At 47.2% G+C, this 25081-nt stretch overlaps 1 protein-coding gene across 2 annotated transcripts; it reads right to left on the bottom strand.

Annotated features, from left to right (window-relative positions):
- Positions 1-1590: 1590 nt before the first annotated feature.
- Positions 1591-23812, bottom strand: PRDX2 (peroxiredoxin 2). Of its 2 annotated transcripts, XM_042450299.1 has the most exons (7): positions 23657-23757; positions 19886-19981; positions 18538-18643; positions 17705-17858; positions 16933-17055; positions 4983-5113; positions 1591-1901 (listed from the first exon to the last, which is right to left on the bottom strand). In XM_042450299.1, exons 3-7 carry the CDS (start codon positions 18638-18640, stop codon positions 1816-1818), a joined length of 597 nt encoding a protein of 198 aa, XP_042306233.1. In that variant the 5' UTR covers positions 18641-18643; positions 19886-19981; positions 23657-23757; the 3' UTR covers positions 1591-1815. The 2 variants fall into 2 exon arrangements, with proteins under 2 accessions (XP_042306233.1, XP_042306232.1); XM_042450298.1 differs by lacking the exon at positions 19886-19981 and having other exon boundaries at positions 23657-23812.
- Between the last annotated feature and the right edge of the window lie 1269 nt (positions 23813-25081).

The following is a 25081-nucleotide window of genomic DNA, read 5'->3' as shown; positions in this document are numbered from 1 at the left end:
GTGGTGTTGGGGGACTCCTGTTCGACTCCTTGGCCGTTGGCTTGCAGGGTCCCACAGGGCTTTGTCCCCTATGTTGTTTAACATTTACATGAAACCTCTGGGAGAGGTCATCTGGAGTTTTGGGGTGTGGTATCATCAGTATGTGGGTGACACCCAACTCTATCTCCTTTTCATCTGACTCCAAGGAAACCGTCTTTCTTTGCTGAACCAGTGTCTGCTGTCAGTAATGAACTGGATGAGGGCAAACAAACTGAAGCTTAATCCAGACAAGACAGAGGTGCTCCTGGTCAGTCGTGACACATGCTTTGGTTACATCCCGTTTGGACTATTGTAACACGCTCTATGTGGGGCTGCCTTTGGAAACTGTCCGGAAACTTCAGTGAGTCCAAAATGCTGTGGCCAGAATGCTGACCGGAGCGTTACAGGGAGTGTATAACTTCTGTATTGAAACAGCTTCACTGGCTACTGGTTAGTTTCTGAGCACAATTCGAAGTGCTGGTCATGACCTATAAAGACCTACATGGCTTAGGTCCAGACTATTTGAGAGACCATATCTCCCCATATGAACCACGTAGAGCCCTAAGACCTCAGGAGAAGGCTTTCTCTCAATCCCAGCACCATCCCAGGCTCGCCTGGTGAGGACTCGAGAGAGAGCCTTCTCAGTGGCCGCTCGCACCCTGTGGTACTCCCTTCCACGGGAGGCTAGGCTAGCCCCCTCACTGTTGGCCTTTCACAGGCAGACAAAGACATTTTTGTTTAAACAGGCTTTTTGAGATCTGGCAGGCTTGGTTTATTGGGAGATGAGAGGGTTGGTCTTGGATTGTTAATTTTATATTTGTATGTTTTTTAAATTTTATATTTGTAATTTTAATATTTTTACGATTTTAATTGTACAATTTTAACTGTTGTGTTTTATGTATGTTAGCCATCTTGGGTCCCACTTTGGGAGAAAGGTGGGATAAAAATAAAATAAAATAATAATAATTAGCTGGCTCGTGCCTAGGAAGTAAACACTATACAGCAAGGCAGGAGTCTTTTTCCTCCCTCTCGCACAAACTGAAGGACTGTTCGAGTGGTTAAACCTAGAACTTAAGTTTGATGACTATATATCCAACTGAGGAGTGGCAACCTCTGACAATACAGATGCTCCCATAATTACTGACAATGGCCTTGAGTTGAGAATAAACTGGAGGGGCCACAGGTTCCCCACCCATGTTCCAACATGATCCAGAACTCAAAATACTAAAAAAACCAAAACCTTTTTCCATGGGTCACTGAGATAGTGACACCTTTGCATTCTGACGCTTCAATGTACATAAACTTTGTTTCATGCACAAAATTATTCAAAATATTGTGTATAAAATTACCTTCAGGCTATGTGTATAAGATATATAAGAAACAAAAGAATTCTGTGTTTAGACTTGGGTGCCATCTCCAAGATATCTCATCATGTACATATATGCAAACACAGGTAATCAGAACATCAAAACACTTCTGGTCTCAAGCATTTTGCATAAGGGAGACTCAACCTGTACTGCCTCCATTTCCTTTATTTCTGAATAACCTCCAGACATAGGAGACATCAGGCAATTTTCATATTTAAATCATCACTTTTATTGATGCATGATCAAACAGATGCCCTACTTAAACCTACATTCGAAGTAGTTCTACAGGTGAATACTTGGTGCACAATACTTTTGTAGCCCAACTCTTCCAGAGTGATTTTTCTTCTAGAGAACTAAAATGGGGAAGATTCTGTATGAATAATCCCTTCACATTAGATCAGATTTCTTCAGTAGCACAACAAGAAGCTGGTTACTGCTGCTTGGCAAAGAAGATCTTGCTGTCTTTCACTGTGGGCTTGATGGTGTCACCACCAGGTTGCCAGCCAGCTGGGCACACTGTAGTAAAGAGAAGAACAAAGGGTGTTAGAACAAGTAAGGAAAAAGGTGAATGGCTCAGAACTACAAAGGGCATATACGTAGATCAACAAGACTCTTTAAGTGCCAAAGGATAACTCTGAATGTAATTTTTTTAAAAAAAAAAAAAGGGGGGGGGGGCAGGACTGGCTATTTGAACTAACAGCAAGGTAGCAAAAGAACCCAACAAAGTGCCACAATTTCTTTGCTAGAAGTCCACATTAAAAACTGCTGACTCCTTTTTTGCCAAGGCCTCTCACTGCAGTCATTGTATAGCTCGCAACAGAAAAAGCAATTTAATTTAATACTCCTGGGGGCAGTTTCTTGTTTCCCAAACACTTTCAAGAAACCCATGAACAGAAAAGAAAAGAAGGCAATATCCTGCCACTGCTGCCTCCTCCTCCCCATTGCAGCAACTGGCCCTCACGGACACCTTGAACCTAAACATCACCCAACACCAAGTATATTTTGTAGGAATTGTATATTTTCAACAACTTTCTGCATCTTCATGTCTTGGCTGGAATAGATTGCCAAATCATACTGAGATGCACCAAAGGGTTTTGTGATAGGGGCTGCAAGGCCTAATATTCATTGGTCAAGAAGGTGACTAGTGTCATTGAGTGTCTGATGCAGCTCCCAGACATCTCATTTTATACAGAATAACCCATATGCGGAGGTTCTGCTCTCATATAAGCCATCATGGTGAAATAATTTCAATGTTAGATTAGTACTCTAGGATTCAAATTCAGACTCAGCTATGGAAATCTGCTGGATGACCTTGTGCAACATACACTCTCTCAGCCTAAGAGAAAGCAATGGCTAAGCTCTTTGCAAGAAATCCCTGTTACTGGGTTGCTTTAAGTCAGTCAACATGAAGGAAGATTACAACATCAACAAATAGGAGTCACATGGACTCACCCCAAAACCATGTTGCTTGATCAGGTGAGAGCAGGCACCAACCACATTCCAAAAATACCAACTCCCAAGCATTTGTATGAAGCAAATTGGTAGCAAGACATAGTAAACCAAATGTTCCAGGGCTCTTTCTGTTTAAAAGTATGGCTGGCACCTGCTTTCCCTCTTCTCCAGCAGCTAATGACCACTGCATTCAAAATAGTATAAACTCCTGATCTTGCAATGCTCAGTAAGATTTTCCTGTAAGGTGTGCAATCTCACAGGACACTTTTCTTTCATAAGTCCTGTGGGATCCTTATGTATGCCCATATGTCTCCAGTCAGTTTTCAGTTGACAAACGATTCTTCCATATTACTGCTTAAAAAACCTAGCAACCCTAGTCCATGAATAATATGTCAGGGTTGGAAATAGCTTCTCAACCACCCAACCAGGATTGCACTACTTAAAGCTAGTGTCAGCTGAGAGTGCTGAAACGCTAGGAACAGAAGGATTTGCCTAAGCTAACAGATAATTTTCCAAAGAGCAGAGAAAGAACAGACACATGGCCCTCCAGAGGCTGTTAGACTGCAATTCCTATCACCCCCTATTCATCACAGCCGACTGGAAGGAAATCATGCAAACCACATGTTCCTCATTTCTCCTGTAGTAGGTAAGAAGTGAAAAGTTACAAAGAATGGTGTGACTTGGGAGGGAAAGACACAAGTATTGGATAGAAAGGCAGATGAAGGACAAATACAGTGGTACCCCGGGATACGAATTGATCGCGTTACGAAATTTCCAGGGTACGAAAAAGTTAGCTTGGAAAAAACTGTTCCGGGTAACGAAAGATTTTTCGGGTTACGAAATTTTTTTCGGTGTGTTTCGGCGCTTTTTGGCATGAAATTTAAAAGCGAAGCGCGGCTAGCGGCTTTCCAGCGCTAGCGGAAAGCCTTTTTTCGGGTTGCGAAATCTTTCGGGTTACGAACGGCGCCGCGGAACGAATTAAATTCGTAACCCGGGGTACCACTGTACCCTGGAGGGGAGCATGCAGACTTGACAGAATGGACCAAAGAAGGCTTCAAGAAAGAAACCCATAGACAAGAAAGCTTGTATGCTGTTGGCTGGAGCAAGAATGAGGAAATGTTAGTCAGAGAAACTAGCTTTGCAATACCTTAACTGTCTGATGCCTAGCAGGTAAACACTATATAGTGAGGAAGGAGTCTTTTTCCTCCCTCCCGCACAAACTGAAGGACAGTTAGAGTGATTAAACCTGGAATTGAAGTTTGTTTGATGTCTGTATATCCAATTGTATACCCACCCTCATTTTGGCTTACCAGACATCTTAGTCCGAAGGGTTCTTAAGTAAGTGGTGCCTGCCCTCATATTCGTAATTCCTCCTACAGAAAGACAAACCTGGAGCACACCTCCAGCTATATACAAGTCTGCCTTAACTTCCAAATATTCTCTAGAAGTACATTCAGTTGTTCTTTGTGAGTATCGTTTTTATCCATACTCCAGACATTGTTTTGATACAAATTGAAGCTAGGTTATGAGACTTTGTTTGGGTGAACCTTTAATTACACATATTGTTTCTGTACATGTTGTTGCTGGATCCACAAGTTCAAACTGCTGTTCCAGCTTGATTGCCATCTTCATGTTTGTTCTTGAAGCCTCCTTCAGGAGCTGGCATGAGCAATGGAAGAGCACCTATAATGCTGTGGATGGCTTTAGGCAAAAGAGCCTTCTGAAGTGTTGCCAAAAATGCATCTGGGAAAATTTGAGGGAAGATGCTACTGTAAGGCAACTTCTAAAGCAGGGAGGGGAAATGTGTGGGCCTTGCAGATGTTGGATTTCAACTTCCACCACCCCTTGCCAGCAGAGCCAACGGTGAAGACTGATAAGGAGCTGCAGTCCAATAATCTGGGGGCCCACACTTTGCCCACTCCATTCTAAAGTTATAGTCATGTGCAAATTAATCTGTATCTTTTGCTTCAAAGATGTTTGGAAGTTGCAGTGCATTGTCCATGGGGATCCATTCCATCTTTGCCCACTGAAGGGACACAGGACACAGCAACTGCAGGGGGAATTGTCTTCTAGTGACCTTTCTAGTGAAAGAGTGACCAACCCTTCTCTGTTCACACCTTAATCCCCCAAACTCCTTGTCCTTACCTTCACCATGCTGGTCAGTGAACTGAAAGGCTTGTACCAGGCGCAACGTCTCGTCCACAGAACGCCCCACAGGGAGATCATTGACAGTAATTTGCCGCACGATGCCTTTGTCATCAATTATGAACAGACCTCTGAAAAGAAAGAAGAACAAGGACATTGCTTTTACTTAAAATGTATTCTCTTGCCTTCCTTTATAAGGAGACAAGGCTGTTGCAGAATAAAGAGGCTCCTACCTAGCACTGGAACACCTGGAATATATTACCAACCTGTAATGTCACCTTCCTAATGTAGCCAGTGAGCAGGAAGCTGGGAGCTAGAGTTCAACAACTTCTGGAGGGCTACATTGTTCCTACCTCCGTTCCAGTGTATTCACCAATAACACCAAGTAGTATTAGTACCAGAGACAGATTAGGGGAGCTCTGAATATCTTCATAGGTATTAAAGCACTGAATTAAGAAGAGTTTGGGATAGGGACATGGACAACTGGACCGTCTTGGAACCTCTATCCACAGATATTATATTTCCATTTAGAGCAGAGATCTTCCAAGACTATACAAATGAGGGGGGGGGGCTCTATATCCCAATAAGAGTGGAAAAGCTTCCCAATATCTTGCTATATTGCTTTTCCTATTGCTATTCCCAGCTAGGTTTTTGCTGTTTCAATTAAATGGTCCTAATGACGAATGGAACTGATGCACAGGGACAGCATCTTGCCACTGCAACAGGAATAAATAACCTGTTTAACTGATCACTGGATGAAAAGCTTTGGAGTCCAGTGTGAAGTAGAAGTTTTGGCCAGCTATGCTGAGGCTTTGCAACTAAAAATGGAAAGGACTAATGGCTTCTATTGGGCTTCATCACTCCTGCAACCATCATACAGCAGCCATTGTAACATGCTGAGGAACAGGTAGAAGCTAGGTCAGCTGCTAGTTCAACACATTTGTCACCTCTTCTTTTGAGCAGTTCCTATTCTAATTGGTCACAACATGACTTACAGCTACAGTGGTGCCTCGGGTTACGAAATTAATTTGTAACGCGGCCGCTTTCGTAACCCGAAAAGCCTTCGTAAGCCGAATTGCCATAGGCGCTAATGGGGAAAAGCCACGATTCCGTGCGAAAAAGCCGAAAAAAGCACCAAAAGTTTTTTCGTAACCCGAAAAAACATTCGTAACCCGAAACAATAATTCCCTATGGGATTTTTTTCGTATCCCGAAAATTTCGTAACCTGGGTATTTCGTATCCCGAGGTACCACTGTACATTAAATCTGGTCATTATAAGAACCTCATAACATGAAGAATCTTGTTTGCCCCTTCCCTTCTCCACTTTCCTGCTGCAGAACATGGAATAAGATCACAGTAAGAACTGTGTGGTTCCCCAGATGTTGAGGAACTTTGCTTCCGAGAATTCCTCATCATTGTCTATGATGACTAGAGCTGCTGGGAAATGAACGTTGGTACTTACCTGTGAGACAATCATTTCCAGCAGACGAGGGTCCTAGCATCCTGTATTCTGGGTTTAGCTCCTCCTATTCGCTCCTGTAGGCAGGGACAATAAACAAAAGACCGGCCCCTATATAGGGAGGAGCTAGCCCCCCTGAGCCTCAGTCAATAACAAGCCAAGCGACTAGTAAGGTAAATCAAGGAATGTTAATGTCTGACCTCCAATTAATATTTCAAAACAATGTGCAGTTCTTTACTGGAACATCTGTGAACCTGTGTAAAATAAGACTAATTCCATGGTTAGGAAGCGAGACACTGGATTAACCTTTACCTCGCAGACATTGGTGAGTCCATGCAGAAGCGTGGATGCACTCTGTGTTAACAGGGCCTGTGGTCAGAATTAAGTCTGATTTCATTTGAGGATGAACTTGTCTAGAGGCTTCAAAAATCACCCCAACTCCATGTAGCAGGTTATCATCAACTTGTATGAAGGCTGAGGGGTCTCCCGGCTGAATGAACTGCTGATTAAGGAGTCATGAAATGGGAACAGAGGGCTTGGCAAGGATAGCCCTCTGGTATCGAATTTTGAGGAGAGGATTTTCTCCACAAAAAGGATCTGTCAAAGGAACACAAACCTAAATTTTAAATAGTATAGTGGGCCCTTGATATGTACTGGAGTTGGATTCAGGACTCTGCATGGATACCAAATCCATGGAAGCTCAAGTCACACAAAATATAATGGCATAGTAAAATGGAGTCTCCTGTATAAAATAGTAAAATCACAGTTTGGTTTTCTTGGTTTTGGTTTGTTTGTTTTTTTTTGGGGGGGGGAATATTACATTACAAGCTGTGGACATATAGGTGGCTGGTGTAAGTCTCTATATGGTATATTACATCTGAGCACATGTGCTAGCAGAAAAACAAGGCATAGGCACTAGGAAGTCCATTTTCCCAGCCTCAGAAGGCAGTGGACAATGGTGTTGTTTGGGCCAGACCTTGGCATCCCAGTCAGGGATAAGACACTCACCCACCCAGCAGCTAACCTTATAACAATAAAATCATAGACTCATGGAGTTGGATGAGACCACAAGGGCCATCAAGTCCAACCCCCCCTGCCATGCAGGAAATCACAATCAAAGCATGCCCAACAGTATGCAAAGGAATCTTGTAGCACCCTGAGACCACTAAAAGAAAGAGATTGGCAGCATGGCCAATCATGGCCTTGAGCCCAACTCATCATATGCATGATAGACCTTGTTACAATAGGCCTATCCAGGGCAGGGAGCAGTTGAATGGCAAGCCCATCAGCAGGCATTCTTATTTAAAATGCAACTATCTAGACAAGGTAAGATGTAATTGTGATCTTTGTGGCAAACTCCTCAGGGCTCTGTAGGATGTCTGAATGGGATTTGAAGCAACCTCGTAGCAGAAAAGCCTGATTATATTGTTTTAAAACACTCATGGAGGAAGGGGGGGTTCCCCCCCCCCCATGGAGAGGAGGGTGTTCATCTGTTTTTGATAAGAATTTTTCTTAACCCCCTGTATTAGTGAGAACCATCTCATGGAAGAAACTGTATTTTTTAGTTTCTTCCCTTTAACAGACATCTCTCCTATGAATGAAGGGAAGGCAAGGACAGCCACCTCTCCTGAGGCTAGCTGACTGAGGTTCCCTGTGTTTTATAACAGGAACATAACCCTTATGACAATAAAGTGGAGCTTGGTTGGTCACCTTAATCCAATATATCTATCACCTCATATGAGATGGACAGGTTACTCACCTGTAACGGTATTTCTTCGAGTGGTCATCTGCGAATTCATACAAATGGGTTTTACTGCGCCTGCGCAGTGCTGTTCGGATACTTCTAGAATCACTGGGCAAAGTACACTTTGCAACATATAGAAACTTTTTGGCAGTAACCCCGCCCCCCTCCTATAAAGCCCCGGTTCCCGTTCTTTTCCCCAGTTCCAAAAATTTTTCCCGCCAAGTAGGCGATGTAAGACAGAGCCAAAGTGAGCAGGACACCGAGGGGAGGATGGGCGGGATTTGTATGAATTCGCAGATGACCACTCGAAGAAATACCGTTACAGGTGAGTAACCTGTCCTTCTTCTTCGTGGTCTCTGCGAATCATACAAATGGGTTTAGACTGACAAGCTTAGGTATACGGTGGAGGGAATGTCCTGAAACCCAAGCTATGGTAAACCAAGGTAATTTTATTACAACAATAAACTGTGAACCATCAAAGAGTCAGTCCTGTTTTTTGCACAACATATCAAATGCAGACATAACATGCAAGGCATAAGAAGGGCATGTAGGGTCACGAACGACCATACCCATTGGCATTGTGCAAACATAACCCACAGTTGCAGTGAATAATAACTTTGCAGAACCTGAGGAGGAATTGTAAGGTCATGCAAGACCAGTCTCCCTGGAAGCGAACACAAGTGAGCACATCATAGACCAATTCAAAGGCACATGACACAAAATAAGACATCAATGCAACCCAGAAACCAAGACAGCCCTCCCAAAGGCTGCGTCCCGAATTGCCCTGGTGTCCAGTCTATAATGTTTTATAAAAGTCAATGGCTGGGACCAAACAGCAGCCTTGCAAACATCATCTAAAGGAATGCCAGCCAAAAAGGCAGAGGACGCTGCGACCGCCCTGGTCGCATGCGAGCGAACCTTGGCCGGTACCGGCTTCCCCGACAGTTCATAACAAAGGCGGATGGTGCTCGCCACCCATTTTGAGAGTCTCTGGGGCGACACCGGCAAACCCTTCCTTGGTTCCGAATAGCACTGGAAAAGCCTTTCGGAACGGCTGGAACCCATAGTCCTGTCCAGGTAGAAAGCCAGGGCTCTCCTGACCTCCAGCATATGGAGGCTGCGTTCCTCCATAGTCGATGGATTCGCAGCCAAGGTCGGCAACACAATGTCCTGACACATGTGAAAAAGGGATACCACCTTAGGGAGGAAGGTGATATCAGTCCGGAGTACCACCTTGTCCTTGTGGAATCGGAGGAAAGGTTCATCCCTCCGTAGGGCACAAAGTTCTCATGCCCGGCGAGCCGAGGTGATGGCCACCAGGAAAACAGTCTTCCAGGTTAGGAGTCTTAAGTCTGTTGTGGCCAAGGGCTCAAAGGACTTGGACTGGAGGGCAGCCAACACAACCTCCAAGCTCCAAGCCGGGGCAGGGAGAGAAACCTGGGGGTAGAGGTTATTACATCCTTTTAAGAAGTTTTTTACCAGAGGGTCCCTGAAAAAAGAAGGCAAACCATCATATTGAAAATGTGAACAAATAGCAGACAGGTAACATTTTATGGAAGCAAGGCACAGCCCCGCATCCACCAGTGACATCAAGAAGTCCAGCACCACTGGCACAGTGATGCTCTCCGGCGACAAACTCCTTTCAGCAAGGAATGAAAGGAATCTGTTCCATTTTGAGGCATAGGATCTCTGGGTCGCAGGCCTATGCGCGGCACGGATCACCCTCCGCACCGAAGGTGTCAGCGCCGTCAATGCAGGAGCCTCCAGGCCACCATCGGCAACGAGTCGATGTCGGGATGTCGAACCCTCCCCCCTTGGAGGGTGAGAAGGTCCGGCCTCGGTTCCAGCCGGAGAAACTCGCCGTTGGAAAGGTGTAGAAGCAGCGGAAACCACGGCTGTCTCGGCCACCACGGGGTGATGAGGATCGCGTCGACTCTCTCCCTGGACATCCTGGACACCACCCTGGTCAGCAGCGGAAACGGGGGAAAGGCATAGATCGTTTCCCGGGACCAGTCGAAGGCGAATGCATCTCCGAGAGGACTCTCGTGTCGCACCCGAGAACAGAACTGGGGACAGTGGCTGTTGGAGGCTGTCGCAAACAGGTCGACCTGGGGAGCTCCCCACCTGAAAAATAGGTCGCCGACCGTCTCTGGATGAAGCCTCCACTCGTGGCAGGTTGATGTCCTGCTGAGCTGATCCGCTAGGGTGTTTTCTTCTCCTGGTAGGTGAATCGCCTGAAGGAGAATGCGCCGTTTTGGGAGTCTAGCCACCATCGGAGGGAGGAAGTCACGGCCCTCGGTATAGTGAGCCACCTGTTTGGTGAGTCTGTCAATGGGTTGAAAACTGAGAGGAACCATGCCTGAAGAGGCCTGAGGCGCAGTCGTGCCCATGGGGTGACGAATGTCGTGGAGGCCATGTGTCCCAAGGCGACCTGTATGTCCCTGGCTTTGAGTCTCCTGCGCGAGTGAACGGCGCGCACTGCGGCTGACAGGGCCTGAAAGCGGTCCTGAGGAAGGTAGGCCATAGACTCTTCGGAGTCGAGAACGGAGCCGATGAAACGGACCTGCTTGGATGGGGTCAAGTGGGACTTCTCCAGGTTGTCCACCAGACCCAACTCCAACAAGAGGTTTAGGGTAAAATGAATTGCGTCCTGGAGCTCCGGCCTTGACGGGGCTGTCAGCAGCCAGTCGTCGAGGTAAGGAAAAACGCTGAATCCCTTCTGATGGAGGTAGGCTACTACTGGGGCCATGCACTTCGTGAATACTCGTGGAGCCGTGGCCAAGCCGAATGGGAGCACATTGTAGTGGTAGGCGACGGAGCCGATGGCGAAGGCGAGGAACCTGCGATGGGATTCTCTTATCCCGACGTGGAAATAAGCATCCTTCAGGTCCACCGTCGCGAACCAGAGGTCCTGCTGGAGCAGAGGCAAAATGGAAGCCAGTGTTACCATACGAAAACGTCTATATCTTAAAAAAGAGTTCAGTTCTCTTAGATCCAGTATGGGTCTGATTCCCCCATCTGGCTTTGGGACCGTGAAATATCTGGAGAAAAAGGCTTTGGGCCACAAATCCGGAGACAAGGGGGAGATGGCCACTTTTTGAAGGAGGGAGCGCACTTCGTCGAGAAGGGTGCCCGAGGGGGCAGTAGAAATAAAAGCTCCGGTGGGCGGGAGCTCTTCGAACTCGAGGGTATAGCCCTTTCGGACGATGTTTGAGACCCAGGAGTCGGAGGAGATGGAGGCCCATGTGGTGGCAAAGGGCCTCAGGATGTCAAGGAAAAACAAATTAGAGGAGGCGAAGTGCGCTAGGGATCTTCATGCCCTTTTCTTCCCCTGGTCGGGCTCCTGTCGGCGGTTCTTTCGGTACCGAGACTGGTTGCGACGGCCCGAGGAAGAGGACTGCTGAGGGGGGTAGCCCTGCCGCTGTGACCCCTGTTGATGGAACTGACGTTCCTGGTAAGGAGACCTCTGGAACTGACCTTGGTGGTGTTGCCAGGGACGAAGACGCTTGCGGAAGGAGGAAGGCCCCGGAGTGGACATGCCATGCTTGCGAGTGGCCGCCTTCATGCAGAACTTTTTGTTGGGCCGTTCGTCCGTGTCGGCGTGGAACAAACCAGAGCCGTCGATGGGCATGTCCTCGATCGTAGACCTCACGCTCTGATTGAGGTCCGAGCCGCGGAGCCAGGCATGTCTTCTCAACGCGATGGAGGCCGACATAGCCCTTCCAACGCATTCCGTGACATTCCTAGCCGCAGTGATCAGCCAGCTGCCAATCGAGTGGGTCTCATCCCTGATCTCGGTCAAGGTCCTCTGCACCTCGTCGGGAACGTCCGGGACTATCGGGGAGATGCCCTCCATCAGAGTCTGGACGTACGCTCCCATGCAAGCCGTGTAACTAGTGGCCTTCGCCGCCAGTGCCGCTGCCGCATATGCCTTCTTGGCCAGGGCGTCTATCTTTCTGGCTTCCTTATCCACCGGGGAGGTGGTTTGGCGTAGGGTGGAGGTCTGCTGGGCACCTTCCACTATCGCTGAATTCTGGGGCGGATGGGATATGAGCCACGGAGCATTGGGGGCCGCAACCTTGTACAGCGACTCGATCTTCCGCGGAGGCCCAAGAGGTGAAGAAGGAGAGTCCCAAGAACGCTTAAGGATCGTTTCCAAAGATGGAAGAAACGGAACGCACGGGGGTGTTGGAACCCAGCCATGGACCCGACGTTCAACTGGGTCTGCTGCATCCACCTCCGGGTAAACGAGATCAATGTCCAGGGCCCTGGACATCTTGATAATGTGTTCCGCGAAGGAACGAACATCATCCGATGGGGAGGCCGCTTCCGGGTAGTGAAGATCCTGCGGCGACTGGCGCGGGAGGTCTTCAACATCTGAAGGGTCTTCTGTGCCGACCGAAGCGTCCGCCTCGGAATCGGAGGAGTCCAGCTGAACAACGATATTCTGCCTAGCTGGTCGCGGTGACGGCTGAAGCAAAGCAGCTCTGGAAGCGGAGACAGGGTCCCGATGGCGTTTCTCCGGCTGCGAAACCTCTCGGGAACGATCACGGGGGCGATCACCTGAACGCACTCTGGACATCGCGACGTCCCTGGACACCTTTAGGTAGAACTGGTCTGCCTTGGAGTCGTAGAACAGCCCATCATCGGCAGGCACCGTTAGAGGAGACAGGGGGGCTGGCGATGGAGACCTGGGGGGTCGCTCACTCCGCGCTGGAGAACGAAGCGCTGGGGATGGAGACCGCGAGGGTAGACCCCGAGAAGGAGATCTTGAGAGCCTGTCCCGGGAGTCCTCCTCATTTGAGAGGAGAAAGGGAACGGTCATTGTCGCCGACGGTCCCGGGGTCGACGAAGTTTGCTGAGCCTCGGACGCAACCGTCAGGGTGTCCCGCCTCGGGGAATCCGGTCGGATGCGAGGGCGAACCGGACGATCCACATCCTTAGCCACCTCAGGCTCCTTGCGAGGGTGCTCCTTGCCGTGCTTCGCATTCTTGGAAGCCGTAGCCTCCGATGTGGAATCGGATGCTTTCCTTTTCTTGGATGACGCGGAGCCCCGCGGTGCATCCGGAGGAAAGAAGGGGATAGGCGACTCCGTGAGCCTTCCACCCGGTCTGGGGCCCCCGATCCATCCTTCGGGTCCAACGGAGCTTCCTTACGGGACTTGTGCTCCGATGCCGGCCGCGAGGTCTTAGCAGGGATATCCCGTTTCCGAGATGAAGACGATGCGGCGGCCGTACCCACAGACCCAGATTTATGCGGGTGCTTGGTGGGCTTGGTGGTGGCACTGGGCTTGTCAGATCCACGGGCCACATTTGCATCGGGGTTGGGACCCCCGGAACGATCGGATGTCGATGGGGGAGCACTTGCCGGGCCATCTCTGGCGGAAAGAGCCGCTGAAACAGGGACCACAGGAGCCGAAGACGGGCGAGGATCCCCTTCCCGGATCTTACCCTGGGCTATCGCTGAAGTAAGCCGCGATTCCCGGTTCTTCCTGGCCTGGGAAGACATCGATTTGCAGAGGGAGCAGGACTTCACATCATGGTCCTTCCCGAGACAAAAAAGGCAGGAGGTGTGGGGATCCTGCACCGGCACTTTTCCCCCGCAAATGTCACACTTCTTGAACGGAGGAGACATCCCTACCGAGGTCGACAGATCCAAAACGAAGTCCAAAATCAAGGTCAACAGTCCAAAAGTCCAGTACACGGGGGAAGAAGAAACGCCAAAGTCCAAAAAACAGTCCGAGTCAAAAAACCAGTGATCCAAAAACGAGCTAACACGAGCGAAGTTCCAAACAGCAGCCAAACGCGGCGGAAAAAATGGAACTGGGGAAAAGAGCGGGAACCGGGGCTTTATAGGAGGGGGGCGGGGTTACCGCCAAAAAGTTTCTATATGTTGCAAAGTGTACTTTGCCCAGTGATTCTAGAAGTATCCGAACAGCACTGCGCAGTAAAACCCATTTGTATGATTCGCAGAGACCACGAAGAAGAAGTTTTTTTACCAAAGATCCTCAATGCATGTAAACATAAGAGGTCTGCTGAGTGACCAGAGGCCTTCTCCTTCCTTGAGCCACCCTGTTTATTAGCATTTAAATGAATCTGTATTGTTAAAGCTTATGCTCTTAATGAGAAGTGCTATGGCTGATAACAGTTTGCACAAAGGAGGTAGAACCATGTGTTCATCTTATGTCTTAGGCTGTTCCAGCTAAGGCAAAAAGGCTCTGGCCCTAATAGAGACAAGGATAGAGGCCCATGAGGGAGGAAGAAAAGTCATCATGTTGGCTTATGGCTAGCCCCTTCCCTTGTTGAATTAGTTTCCCGGCATCTTCTCTGGCCTGGAAAAAGGAGAGTGGGGTGAGCAGAAACAGCACAACTCAAACCTCATGGGCTAACAGTAATAAAATGAACACCAGAAAAAGTTAACCAGTATCTCTTGTAAATCTGAGCCCCCAGACCTGTTGATGTGGGGGCTCTCCCTTCCTTTATTTGCCCCATCAAGGGAGGCTGCCTGGGCAGTAGCATCTTCCAGGCACTGAGGAAACTGCTCTTAAGTTAGCAGTGACTGATTGCTAATCATGGGTAGATAGCTGCATATGGCCTGTAGTGTAGCCCTGATACTCACAGGGCATTTTATTTTATTTATGTTTAAAACAGCCCCAACTTCAAGCTGAGGTTTACAAGCTTAGCCCTTTTTATCTCAGGCAGGCTTTATAGTAACCTGGCTGCATGATAGAAGCTGGCTTGGTCCTCAACTCCCTTCCCACTTGCATAGGTAGCTGGGAAGGGCAGAGGGGCTGCTGTGGGACATGGCTCTAATTTACCTGAGGTATGTCTGTGTCCTGAGAAAGGATAATCTCTGATGGAAAGGAGAGGCCAAGCACTCAAGCTGCTCTCTCAGGAGTGCCATAGTTTGGGGCAGCCAAACACAATTGGGGGTGAAGGGAACTCTCCACCCATGATATCCACAAGTGATTTCCCCCCTTTTTGTTGTTGTCATTTTTTGGGGAGGGAACACAGGAGGATTAGTATCCATGGGCTCTCTCATAGAATCCCTGGGTTGGAGGACACCCCAAGGGCCATCCAGTCCAACCCCATTCTGCCATGCAGGAACTCTCAATCAAGGCATACCCGATAGATGGCCCTCCAGCCTCTGTTTAGAAGTGGTTGGCAGATGCCATGTTCTCTCTGGGGAGGACATGAAGCCACTTTGTGCTTTTTTTGTGGGATGCTCTGTGGCAGCCAAAAAGACCATTTTAGAATTGGAAGCATCAGCTCCTGCTGGGCCAAGTCCAGCTTCCTTTACAGCCATGCGGCTGTACAACATAAAGGAAGAGTCCTCTGCCTCCTTACACACCATCTCATTATAAGAATTCAAAAGGAATGTGCAGGAGCCCTGGCAACACCACCATGTGTTTCCCAGTCTGCAAAAGGATCCCCCACACCTGTTGGGGTCCTGGGTGCCATTGGGGCCAGAGATGGGAAGGAAGGGGGAGACCAAGGGTTTATGCCCCCATCTGCCCTCCTGGCAGAGTCCTAAACCTTATGCTAGGCATAGTGCCTGCAATGGCCATGGTAGAGGCCTCATGGCAATGCCTGCCCTGAGTGAGGGCATTAGATCTGGCAAAGGTTTTTTGGTAGCTGGAGAGAGAGGGCCCCTGGTACACACCCTTCTCCTGTGTCTTCTGGCTGGCTTGCCTCTCTGACCTTGGCCCTGTTTCAGGCTGTGCAGAGGTGATGCAGAGAAATCCCTTGCCATGGCTTTTGGCTGGCCTGTACTCTGAACTCTGGCCCCAATGGGCTGAGCAGAGATGCTGAGAAGGGAAGTTTCCATGACTTCTGGCCAGTTTCCTCACTGATCCCTGGCCTTAAACAGGGTGGGCAGAGGTGATGTGGAGAAACAGAGACATGGAGGGGATACCCCTCACCATCTGTTTCCACGGCTCCCATGTGCTGCAATGCTGTTTGCAGAAATCTCCTGTGCTCCCACCATGAAAGGGGGGCAGTTTTGGAGGAGAGGAAGAGTCATGGGCAAAGCCAAGACCTTTCTCCAATTCTGGGAGCTCTTGCCATATTAAGTCTTCCTTCATGCTTCCAAGGCATCAAGAGAAACGAACAGAAGAAAAGGACTGGAGTGGCAGTAGTGAAGAAGCTGCAGAGCAACAGCAAACACATCCCAATGGTTCTTCCTCTGAAGCCAGCTCAATCTGTTGAGCTGGCAGACCCTGCGCTAGGGAAGTCTGAGCTAAGGATGACCCTTAGCCAGTGCTCTTGGGGTCCTCTGCCGTAGCCACCACCAAAGAAGGGGGGAAAGGCAGGAGAGAGGTGAAGAAGGGAAGGCCAAGAAAACTCTCAAACTGCTTTCGGAGAAAGGAAAAACCTTGCTGGCTCGGAAGAGACACATTCTGTTAGGAGCATAGGCAAGAACAAGACTGAGGCTCCGGGGGGGGAGGGGGGCCTAGCTCCTCCCTATATAGGGGCCGGTCTTTTGTTTATTGACCCTGCCTACAGGAGCGAATAGGAGGAGCTAAACCCAGAATACAGGAGGTTAGGACCCTGTCTGCTGGGAAATTGCCATCCAGTTTCTGCCCTGGTATAAGTTATTATTTCGTTTGTTCACTGTCTTTTCCTCAAAACTGGGGATACAAGGAGGTTTACCAAAAATCAATGTTTCAAAATAAATAAGGATTCTGTCAACTGTAAGCCCTTTGAGGCTTACCTAGCATTTAAATTTAAATTTGAGTATCTCCATACCTGTACGCAATGCCTTCATCCTCCTTCAGGACACCAAAGTTCTTACAGATGTTGTGGCTGACATCAGACACAAGTGGGATGTTCGTGGAACCCAAGCCTCCATCCTTTCTTGGAGTATTGATCCTACAGGAAAATTAATGTTCATATTTGCAACATTACAGTGTTTTAATTAGGTCATCTGCACACCACACTACTTTAGTCATTTAGAATTTAGATGTAGCTAAATTAACCGGCCAAGAATGCAAAACTGTCAAGAGCAGCAACTGCAACTGGAGGTCCCCTCTGTTTAGCTGTAGTCTGTTTCTCCAGGAGTGTACTATTCTCCACACCCATTTGGTGACCAAAACCACTGCTGTCTGTCTAGTAAGGTGGCTGATAAAGTTCTAGTAGCATCCATGTTTTGCAAGATAAGGCTGGTGTAGACCTTTACACCCTTCAGTCAGTTAACGTTTGCCCAACTCCCTCCCAGTCAGTATGTCTCAAATATGATTCCTGTAATGGATGCATCAACTCTATCCCTCTGCCTCAGTAGATCATAAAGCTGGATTGAAATGGCTCCTGAACTTGAGCATCAAGTGTGTCACCTTATTCACACTCATGCCCCATTATGAGAAAGCTAGAACTCAAAGGGCAGCTAGATGTCCATCTGATTTGCAAAGATCTGGTCAGAGCACCTCAGTTATTCTTTCATTTAATGTCAGCCTTTAGCATAATACTGCTGGCATGTGCCTCCTAACATGAGAAAAGTGCATACAAGCATTCAGAGACTCACCAGGCCAAATGGGTGAACTGAGAGTCAACAGAGGCAGCGATAACTTCACAGTTGATCTTGCGGAATTCCTCAGCTCGATCGCTGAAAGCTATAATCTCCGTGGGGCACACAAAGGTGAAGTCCAGTGGGTAGAAGAATAGTACTACATATTTTCCTTTGTAGGGGACAAAAAAAAAAAGATGCCACTCAGCAAAATTACCTCAGCAACTACAGAACTGGTCCTCTAATCCATAAGTCACACCCACCCAGCTTCTCTTGAGGCAAATAATTCTCTTTCATGGTATGTTTGTGTGTGTATATATAAGACAAGGAGTCATCATATACAGGATACTTTAGATATACTTTGCACCATGATAATGATAAGCCTTTGCTGCTTCATGTGGGGCAAAACAAGCCTTCAAATTTCAAAAGAAAAAGTGAATATAATATCATGGATCTAGCCACCATCTGTTCCTGAGCTCAGTGTTTCAGAGCAAAGTTTGCAGAGTTCACTCTTCTGGATGAAAACTTCCTGAACCAATAGTCGGCCTACTGACTACTGGCCACACGGGCAGAGAGTTGGGAGTTACAGTCACAAAAAAAGCAACTTTTCCAAGTTCTACTTCAGAGGCTAGGGGCTGAGGATAATTTGGAATAAATGATCTTTCTGCCTTGATGCTCCTGTGCTTCAGAACACAGCTGGATGAAAACTTTTACTTGTTTTACCACTGACTCAGATTGGCCTTGGGAAACCTTCATTTTTGTGTACACCGTCCTAGCCTTCTCATAAACTTGGCAACTCTTGCTACTAATAAACTGAATACAAATAGTCAGGAACCAACAGTATCTTTTACCTTTGTAGTCTGACAACTTTAATTCCTTAATGGCTCCATCTACCACTGCTGTGGCATGGAAGTCTGGAACTGGCTTCCCAATCTGAGCATTGCCGGTGGCCATTTTCTGAAATGTAAGAAAAGTGCAAAGCTATTAAAGTGGCTACTGAGCAGTCTCTGAAAACAAGAGACTTGATACAGAACAGGTAGTAAGAGAATTTAAAAGGCAGCAACATCAGAGCCATGCTCACCCTCCCTATCAAATGTCCAGATGCAAGAAAAATATACACCATTATTCAGCCACTGCAATCACCAGAGTCCTCACTATCAGGTATCTGACCTCTCTCACCTTCAACTACTGCATGTGGAAAGGAAGCACTTCAGAGGAAGTGTTCACACTGCAGCAGACCCTGTCCTTTGACATTTCTTTCTAGCACAGTGCAGACAGTGAGCAACTGGCACCAGAGGAAGGCATTCACCAATACTCAACTTCCTGGGTGCCATTTAAGGCCTGAAATCAGGCCCACCTCACCTAAAGCATCAGGTTATGATCAAGTTCACCAGAAGCAGGCATCCACAGATAATGAAATTATTTTTCTTCTTAAAGAAATCTTCCAAGCAAGCTGAGGGTTGCAGAGAACAGGGTTCTTTTCTTTTTCTTTAAGTAGTAGCAGTAGTTGCCACTGCCCCCAAAATAGCAATACTACCTACTACTATAGGGAGATTTAGGTAGATTTTACAACTCTTTCTGTCACCTAAATTATACCCACAACTTCTGTAGCATCTAACCAGTCTGTAATTTCAGAGAGAGAGAGAAAAACATCTAAGCACTGTACAGAGTCTCAATTCATGAGAAAAAGTGTTTACCAGTCAAATGCAGCTTTTCAACTCAAGGTACAGTAATCCCTAAGCATTAAAAGACTGAGTAGCAAAATGCAGAAAGTTTCTGGTTCAAATAGCCACTTTCAGCTTTGATGTTCTAGAGACAGTCTGGCATGAGCAAGTCCCAGTATAGCACCTGTTAACTTGCATGTGTTCCAGCAACTTCTCTAAACCTAATTCAATTAGCTAGAAATTTATTAGTGGTGTAGTCACTCTGACAAGCACTTTCTAATCAAACCCTTACAAAATGTCTGCCTTTTTAAAATACTGTTATCCAACATTTGTGGAAGAGAGTCTCAGAAAAACCTCTGCTTTTTGAAGTATATTTGGTTTGAACTGAAATCCAATTGAATTTCCCCTCGCTATGCCATCCCCAAAGAGCTTTTAATTGTTACCAGAGAGTTTCTCTCACTGTTTTAAATATCTGTGTGAGTTTCACAACTGTTTGCGCAGGCCAAGTCCCATAACTTCACAACCATGACTTCACCTCTCAAGTCTCCTCTTGCTCTTTGGAATATTTAGGCTGAGTACACCAACACAGCAATGCAGATGTAACTTTCACCAAGGTAAACCTGAGCTCCTTCTACACAGCAGCATGTAGGAGATACATGAAGAGGAACATGAGAATGCTGAAAGACAGAACTAGAAGCAAATCAACAAGCACTTATCAACACAACCACATACTCGTTGACATTGCCATACCTAGCTTCATAAAAATCTTCAGTGAACTCCTGCTAGCTAACAAATAGGTGGGCAGGTACTAACTGATCTATTAATATAATAAGCAGTGTTTTCCAGTATGCTAAAGACAAATGTGACTTTGTTTTCTACAGCCAGCACTACAGAGATAGTATTTCAACAAAGTGTGAAGCCAGACTGAGCAGTGTTCTCTGCATTTCTTGTCTTGGCAGAGATTGCTTCACTGGCAATTTCTTCTATGCATATGATAACTCCAGAAAGATGCTCCATTGTGCATATGCCACAACACTTCAAACACTACTAGATGGTGCTAGAACACCAAGAAGCTAACACTGCCTATTGCTGTAGGTGGCACAGCATCTTAAATCACAACTCACACTTAACATCCCTTGCTTTACACAGTATCCCTGCCTGGCAAGGGTTTCCTTGAGAGAAGCACATCCCAGCACTACAAACTGAGCCACACAAATTGTTTTTCTTGGAAGGGAGCTACCAAGTAGAATGTTACCAAGGCTGTATACATCTGCACCACAGAAACAATCCAGTGACACCACTTTAACTGCCATGGCTTCTGGGAACCATAGCTTGCTGTGGCACCAGATCACCAGAACTCACTGCCTTGAAATTTTGGCACTTTTTGATTAGCAATAATCACTATATAATCCATCACCCTGCTCAGATTTTCCTGTTACCTCTGCCTTTGAGTTTAGCTATCTCACAGTATCTGGGAGAAAATGAGATTTTCCTAGCAACCATATATGGTTGGCAGCCATGTCTGCTGTAATGCAAAATATTCTGCAGTAGGTTGGGCAATAAATATCCATCAGCTGTACAAAAGACCTATTCCTAGTGGAGATGAGAACAGCTAGGGCTAGTTTGTTGACTTTTCAGTTCAAATGCCCAACTTGTGTTAGGAAAAGACTATCCCAATGAGCTCCTATGCTTGAAGATATAACACTCATTATCCATAAGGATTTTCCAAACACTGCTCATCAGCTACCAAGCAGAGCTCACAACATTCTGAACAAATGCATACATCTGTCACAATTCTAGCAACATGTGACAGCAGGAAAAGGAATGCCATCACCCACACAAATAATTGTGCTGGAAAAATGCTTTGAGAAACTGCACTGATAAAAATAAATAAAAATGCAGAAAGCGAGCTCTGGTTGGGAATCTGAAAGCAACAGTCAGAGGCAGACCAACATCCAAGAATCTTCCTTCCACTGTCGTCTCCTCCAGTCACACCAGCTTCTCACTGTTCAAGCAAGACCTGAATTAAGTACAAGGCCAGTTTGGGGCAGTGTGGTGTAGTGGTTTGAGCTCTGGACTATGACTCTGAAGAGCAGGGTTTGAATCCCTGCTCAGACACGAAAACTCAGAGTGACCTTGGGCAAATCATAAACTCTCATCCTCAGAAGATGGTCATGGTAAACCCTCTGTGAAGAAACTTGCCAAGATAGGGTTGCCATAAGTGACCTGAAGGCACACAATGTGTGCGCATGTGCACACACACGAGTTTGGGTTGTGGACACATGGCCTCTACTCTGGACTCTTCAAAGGGTCTGTGATGTGGTTACAATCATTTTTGTGACAAGAGAACGGTTCTGTTCATTCTTCCAGTCAGCAACACATTTCAGGGTGAAACCGTGGTGCAACCCAATGCAAGGCTCACTTGCAACCAAACCTCATCAGTGAGAGCCACGCCCCCCCATTGCGATCTTTTAAGAGAATGGTATTTTAACATCCTTAGACAAGAGCCCTTATCTCAAGACTAGAGAGAGAAAGAGGGAGGAGGAAAGTTTCTACAGAAAGAAAATGGCTTTATCAGGGCCTCCCAGATGTAGGAGGAGGTGTTGCAGAGCCATTTAACCGCTTCTTCTGGATTAAAACGGGTGAAGTCTGGAGGAGGACAATGCCAAGCCATTGTGAGCGTAATCAGATCTGCAGCTACTGGTACAGCTAGTTTGAGCAAAGCATGAGCCTTCAATCTAAAGGACAAAGAGCTGAAAGAACCTGGGGTTACACAGCACACAATCCCACACACCCCACCTAGTCCAAACAGCCCCAGAAGACCCCATTTCCACTGACCTAGCTTTCAGGTGTAATTCAAGGGCTGCATCAGCACTGAATAATCCAGTTTGACACTCCATTAACTGCTATAGCCCAATGCTACGGAATTCAGGGAATCGCAGTTTGTTATGGCCCCAGACCTCTTTGACAGAGAAGGCTAAATGTCACACAAAACTATTAATTCCCACAATGCCATAGCACTGAGCCAGGGAGTTAAAAGTGGTGTTGGACTGGATTACTTCTGCAGTGCAGATGCAGCCTAAGTGTCCCTAACTCTGGAGATTTACTCCTGCACTAAAAAAGAAAGGAAGGAAACAAAGAAAAGAAAAGAAGGAAGGAAGGAAAAAAGAAGGAAGGAAGGAAATGAAAGAAAAGGGAAGGAAGGAAACAAAGAAAAGAAAGAAAGAAAGGAAATGAAACAAAAGAAAAGAAGTGATGAAAGAACAGAAAGAAAGAAAGGAAACAAAGAAAGAAAAGAAGGGAAGGAAAGAAACAAAGAAAGGAAAGGAAGGAAAGAAGGAAATGGAAGAAAAGAAGGAAACAAAGAAAAGAAAGAAGGAAAAGAAAGAAAGAAGAAAGGAAATGAAAGAAAAGGGAAGGAGGCAAGAATTCCCCAAGCCTTGTAAAGCTCTGTCTGGGGGTATTCTGCATAGGCTTAAGAGCTTGCCCTCCTTGCCCAGAGCCCCAGGTCGCTGCTTCCTTCGCCCTGCGCTAAAACCAAGCAAGGAGCAGTCTGGGGGGGGGGGGGGTTCAGGTTAGAAGGCCTGCCTGCTTTGGCACCTGGGGCCTGGCCTTTGGGGGCGAGGAAGGGCCCCTGGAGCCCAGTCCCAGGTGGAAAGGCAAGCAGGCCCCCCTCCCTCTTTCTCCCCTTTTGCAGCCAATGTCCGAGCCAAAAGGAGAACAAAGCCCTGCAAAGTGTAGGACGTTCCAGAAGAAGAGCTGGAAACACTCTTAAAAGCCTGAAGTCATGCTTTAAAAACTGGAGGGCATTTTGGAATTCCTCCTGGAGAGAGAGAAGGCGGGAAAAGGAGGACGCATGGCCTCCCCTCGCAGCCAGGGTGCCCCGCGTGTGCCCTCCTCCTCCCCGCCGCCAAAAGGGCCGAAGGGAGGACAGAGGCTACACTAAAGAGAGCGAGCGGGGGAATGGAGGGCAGGTCCCGGGAAAGGGGGACCCCGCTGGCCAGGCAAAGGCGGAGGGGGCCCGAGGAGGACAGAAGGAAAGGAAGACGGAGGGCAGCTTGGGCAAAAGGGCTCCTCCGTCCTAAAACCGCCTCCTTCCTCCAGGGAGCAAGGAGAGAGAGAGGATGGACGGAGACAAAGCCCAAGGAGAGAGAGAGAGAGAGAGAGAGAGAGGGGGGCGCTTCTCCATCTCTCAGGGGAAGGGAGGGAGGGAGGGAAGGAGGGCCCGAGGCGAGACCCCCCCCCGCCAGGCCCCAGGGACAAGGGCCCCTCGCTCGCACCCAGCAGCCCGGCTCCTCGGCCTCACCTCACTCTCCAAGCGCCCGCAGCAGAGTCAGAAGACGCAGCCTGGACCGCTCTCCGGAGAAGGAGGCGGGGAGAGAGTGGGAGGAGGAGGAGGAGGAGGAGAAGCCGGCACTACGACGACGCCGAGGAGGCCCCCTTGATAGCGGGAGGGAAAGGAGGAAGGAAAGGCCCCGGCCTCGACGTGGGGCTCAAGGGGAGGCCTTTGGGGATCTAGAGGGCGGCCAGGGACCCCAAGATGGAGGAGGTTGAGGGGGAAAGACATACACAGACAAACACACACGTATTTGGAGCATCATGATGACAAAAGAGCATATGAGTGTCTTTTCCTTGACTTTTCTTCAGCGTCCTCCTTCCTTTTCTAGCAGGGTTTGGGCTTTTATTGGGTCTTGGCTGCCACCTTTCTTCAGCGTCCCTCCCTTTCAGCATGAGGAGGACTAAGAAGCACGAATTCACGTTTCTGGGAGGGCTCTTCGCCTAGATTTGGTCATGTCCCTATATATATATATATATATACACACACACATACTTTTTTTATTTTTATTTTAATATATGTACATATGCAATGACTAAATATAAGTGAATATATATTTGGTTTTTAGCTTTTCTTTGGCCATGTCCTCCATTTTCCTTCAACGTCTTACAAATATAAGCGCATATATATATATATATATATATATATAGGGACATGACCAAATATTAGCGAAGAAACACTCCTAGAAATGCAAATGCATGTTTGTTGGTCAGGTTCAAAATGGAGGACGTGGAAGAAAAATGGAGGGACATGACCAAATAAAAAGACACTCATAGAAATACCAGTTCATGCTTCTTACAATCAAAATGGAGGGCATGGCCAAAGGAAAGTTTAAAAACACTGGTAGAAATGTACATTCGTGCTTCTTAGTCATGCTCAAAGGGGAGGACATTCAAGAAAAGTGGAGGACAAGACCAAATAAAAGCTAAAACACTCATAGAAATGTAAATTCATGCTTCAGTCGAGCTGAAGGTGGAGGACATTGATTCATTTTGAAAGAGGAAAAAAGTGTAAACATATGTTTTTGACAAAATTAAGTTTTAAGAAAAGCTAGGAAAGGAAACATAACATTTTCAATTTAAGATAGCCTTAAATGAATAAGATCAGTAAGGTAAAATTGCCAAAAGCTGTTAATAAGGAAGTAATGAACAATGTATGAAAGAACAAGCCACTGTCAATTAGTGTGTGCATAAAACATCTAGCGGTAGCCATGTTGGCCATATAGCAAATCCAATAACACCCAAACAATGATATTGATACCTTTATTGGGCCAACCCAAATGCACAGTTACATGTTGCAAGCTTTTGAAGTCAGCCTGGCTTCTTCTTCATCAAGCAAACAGGAGAAAGACATTGGAGATACAGTACTAGTTGTAGGCCTGCATTTCCTGTTTCT

This window comes from Sceloporus undulatus, chromosome 2, assembly GCF_019175285.1.
Source record: "Sceloporus undulatus isolate JIND9_A2432 ecotype Alabama chromosome 2, SceUnd_v1.1, whole genome shotgun sequence".
NCBI lineage: Eukaryota > Metazoa > Chordata > Lepidosauria > Squamata > Phrynosomatidae > Sceloporus > Sceloporus undulatus.
This window is presented reverse-complemented; position numbering and strand designations above follow the sequence as displayed.

Coding starts and splice junctions, on each gene's coding strand:
- PRDX2 (XM_042450298.1), bottom strand. CDS start 18,640: ATGGCCACCGGCAATGCTCAGATTGGGAAGCCAGTTCCAGACTTCCAT. Junction 17,056..17,704: donor CAGTTCACCCATTTGGCCTG/GTGAGTCTCTGA, acceptor ATTTTCCTGTAG/GATCAATACTCCAAGAAAGG. Junction 1,902..4,982: donor CACTGACCAGCATGGTGAAG/GTAAGGACAAGG, acceptor TCTTTACTACAG/TGTGCCCAGCTGGCTGGCAA.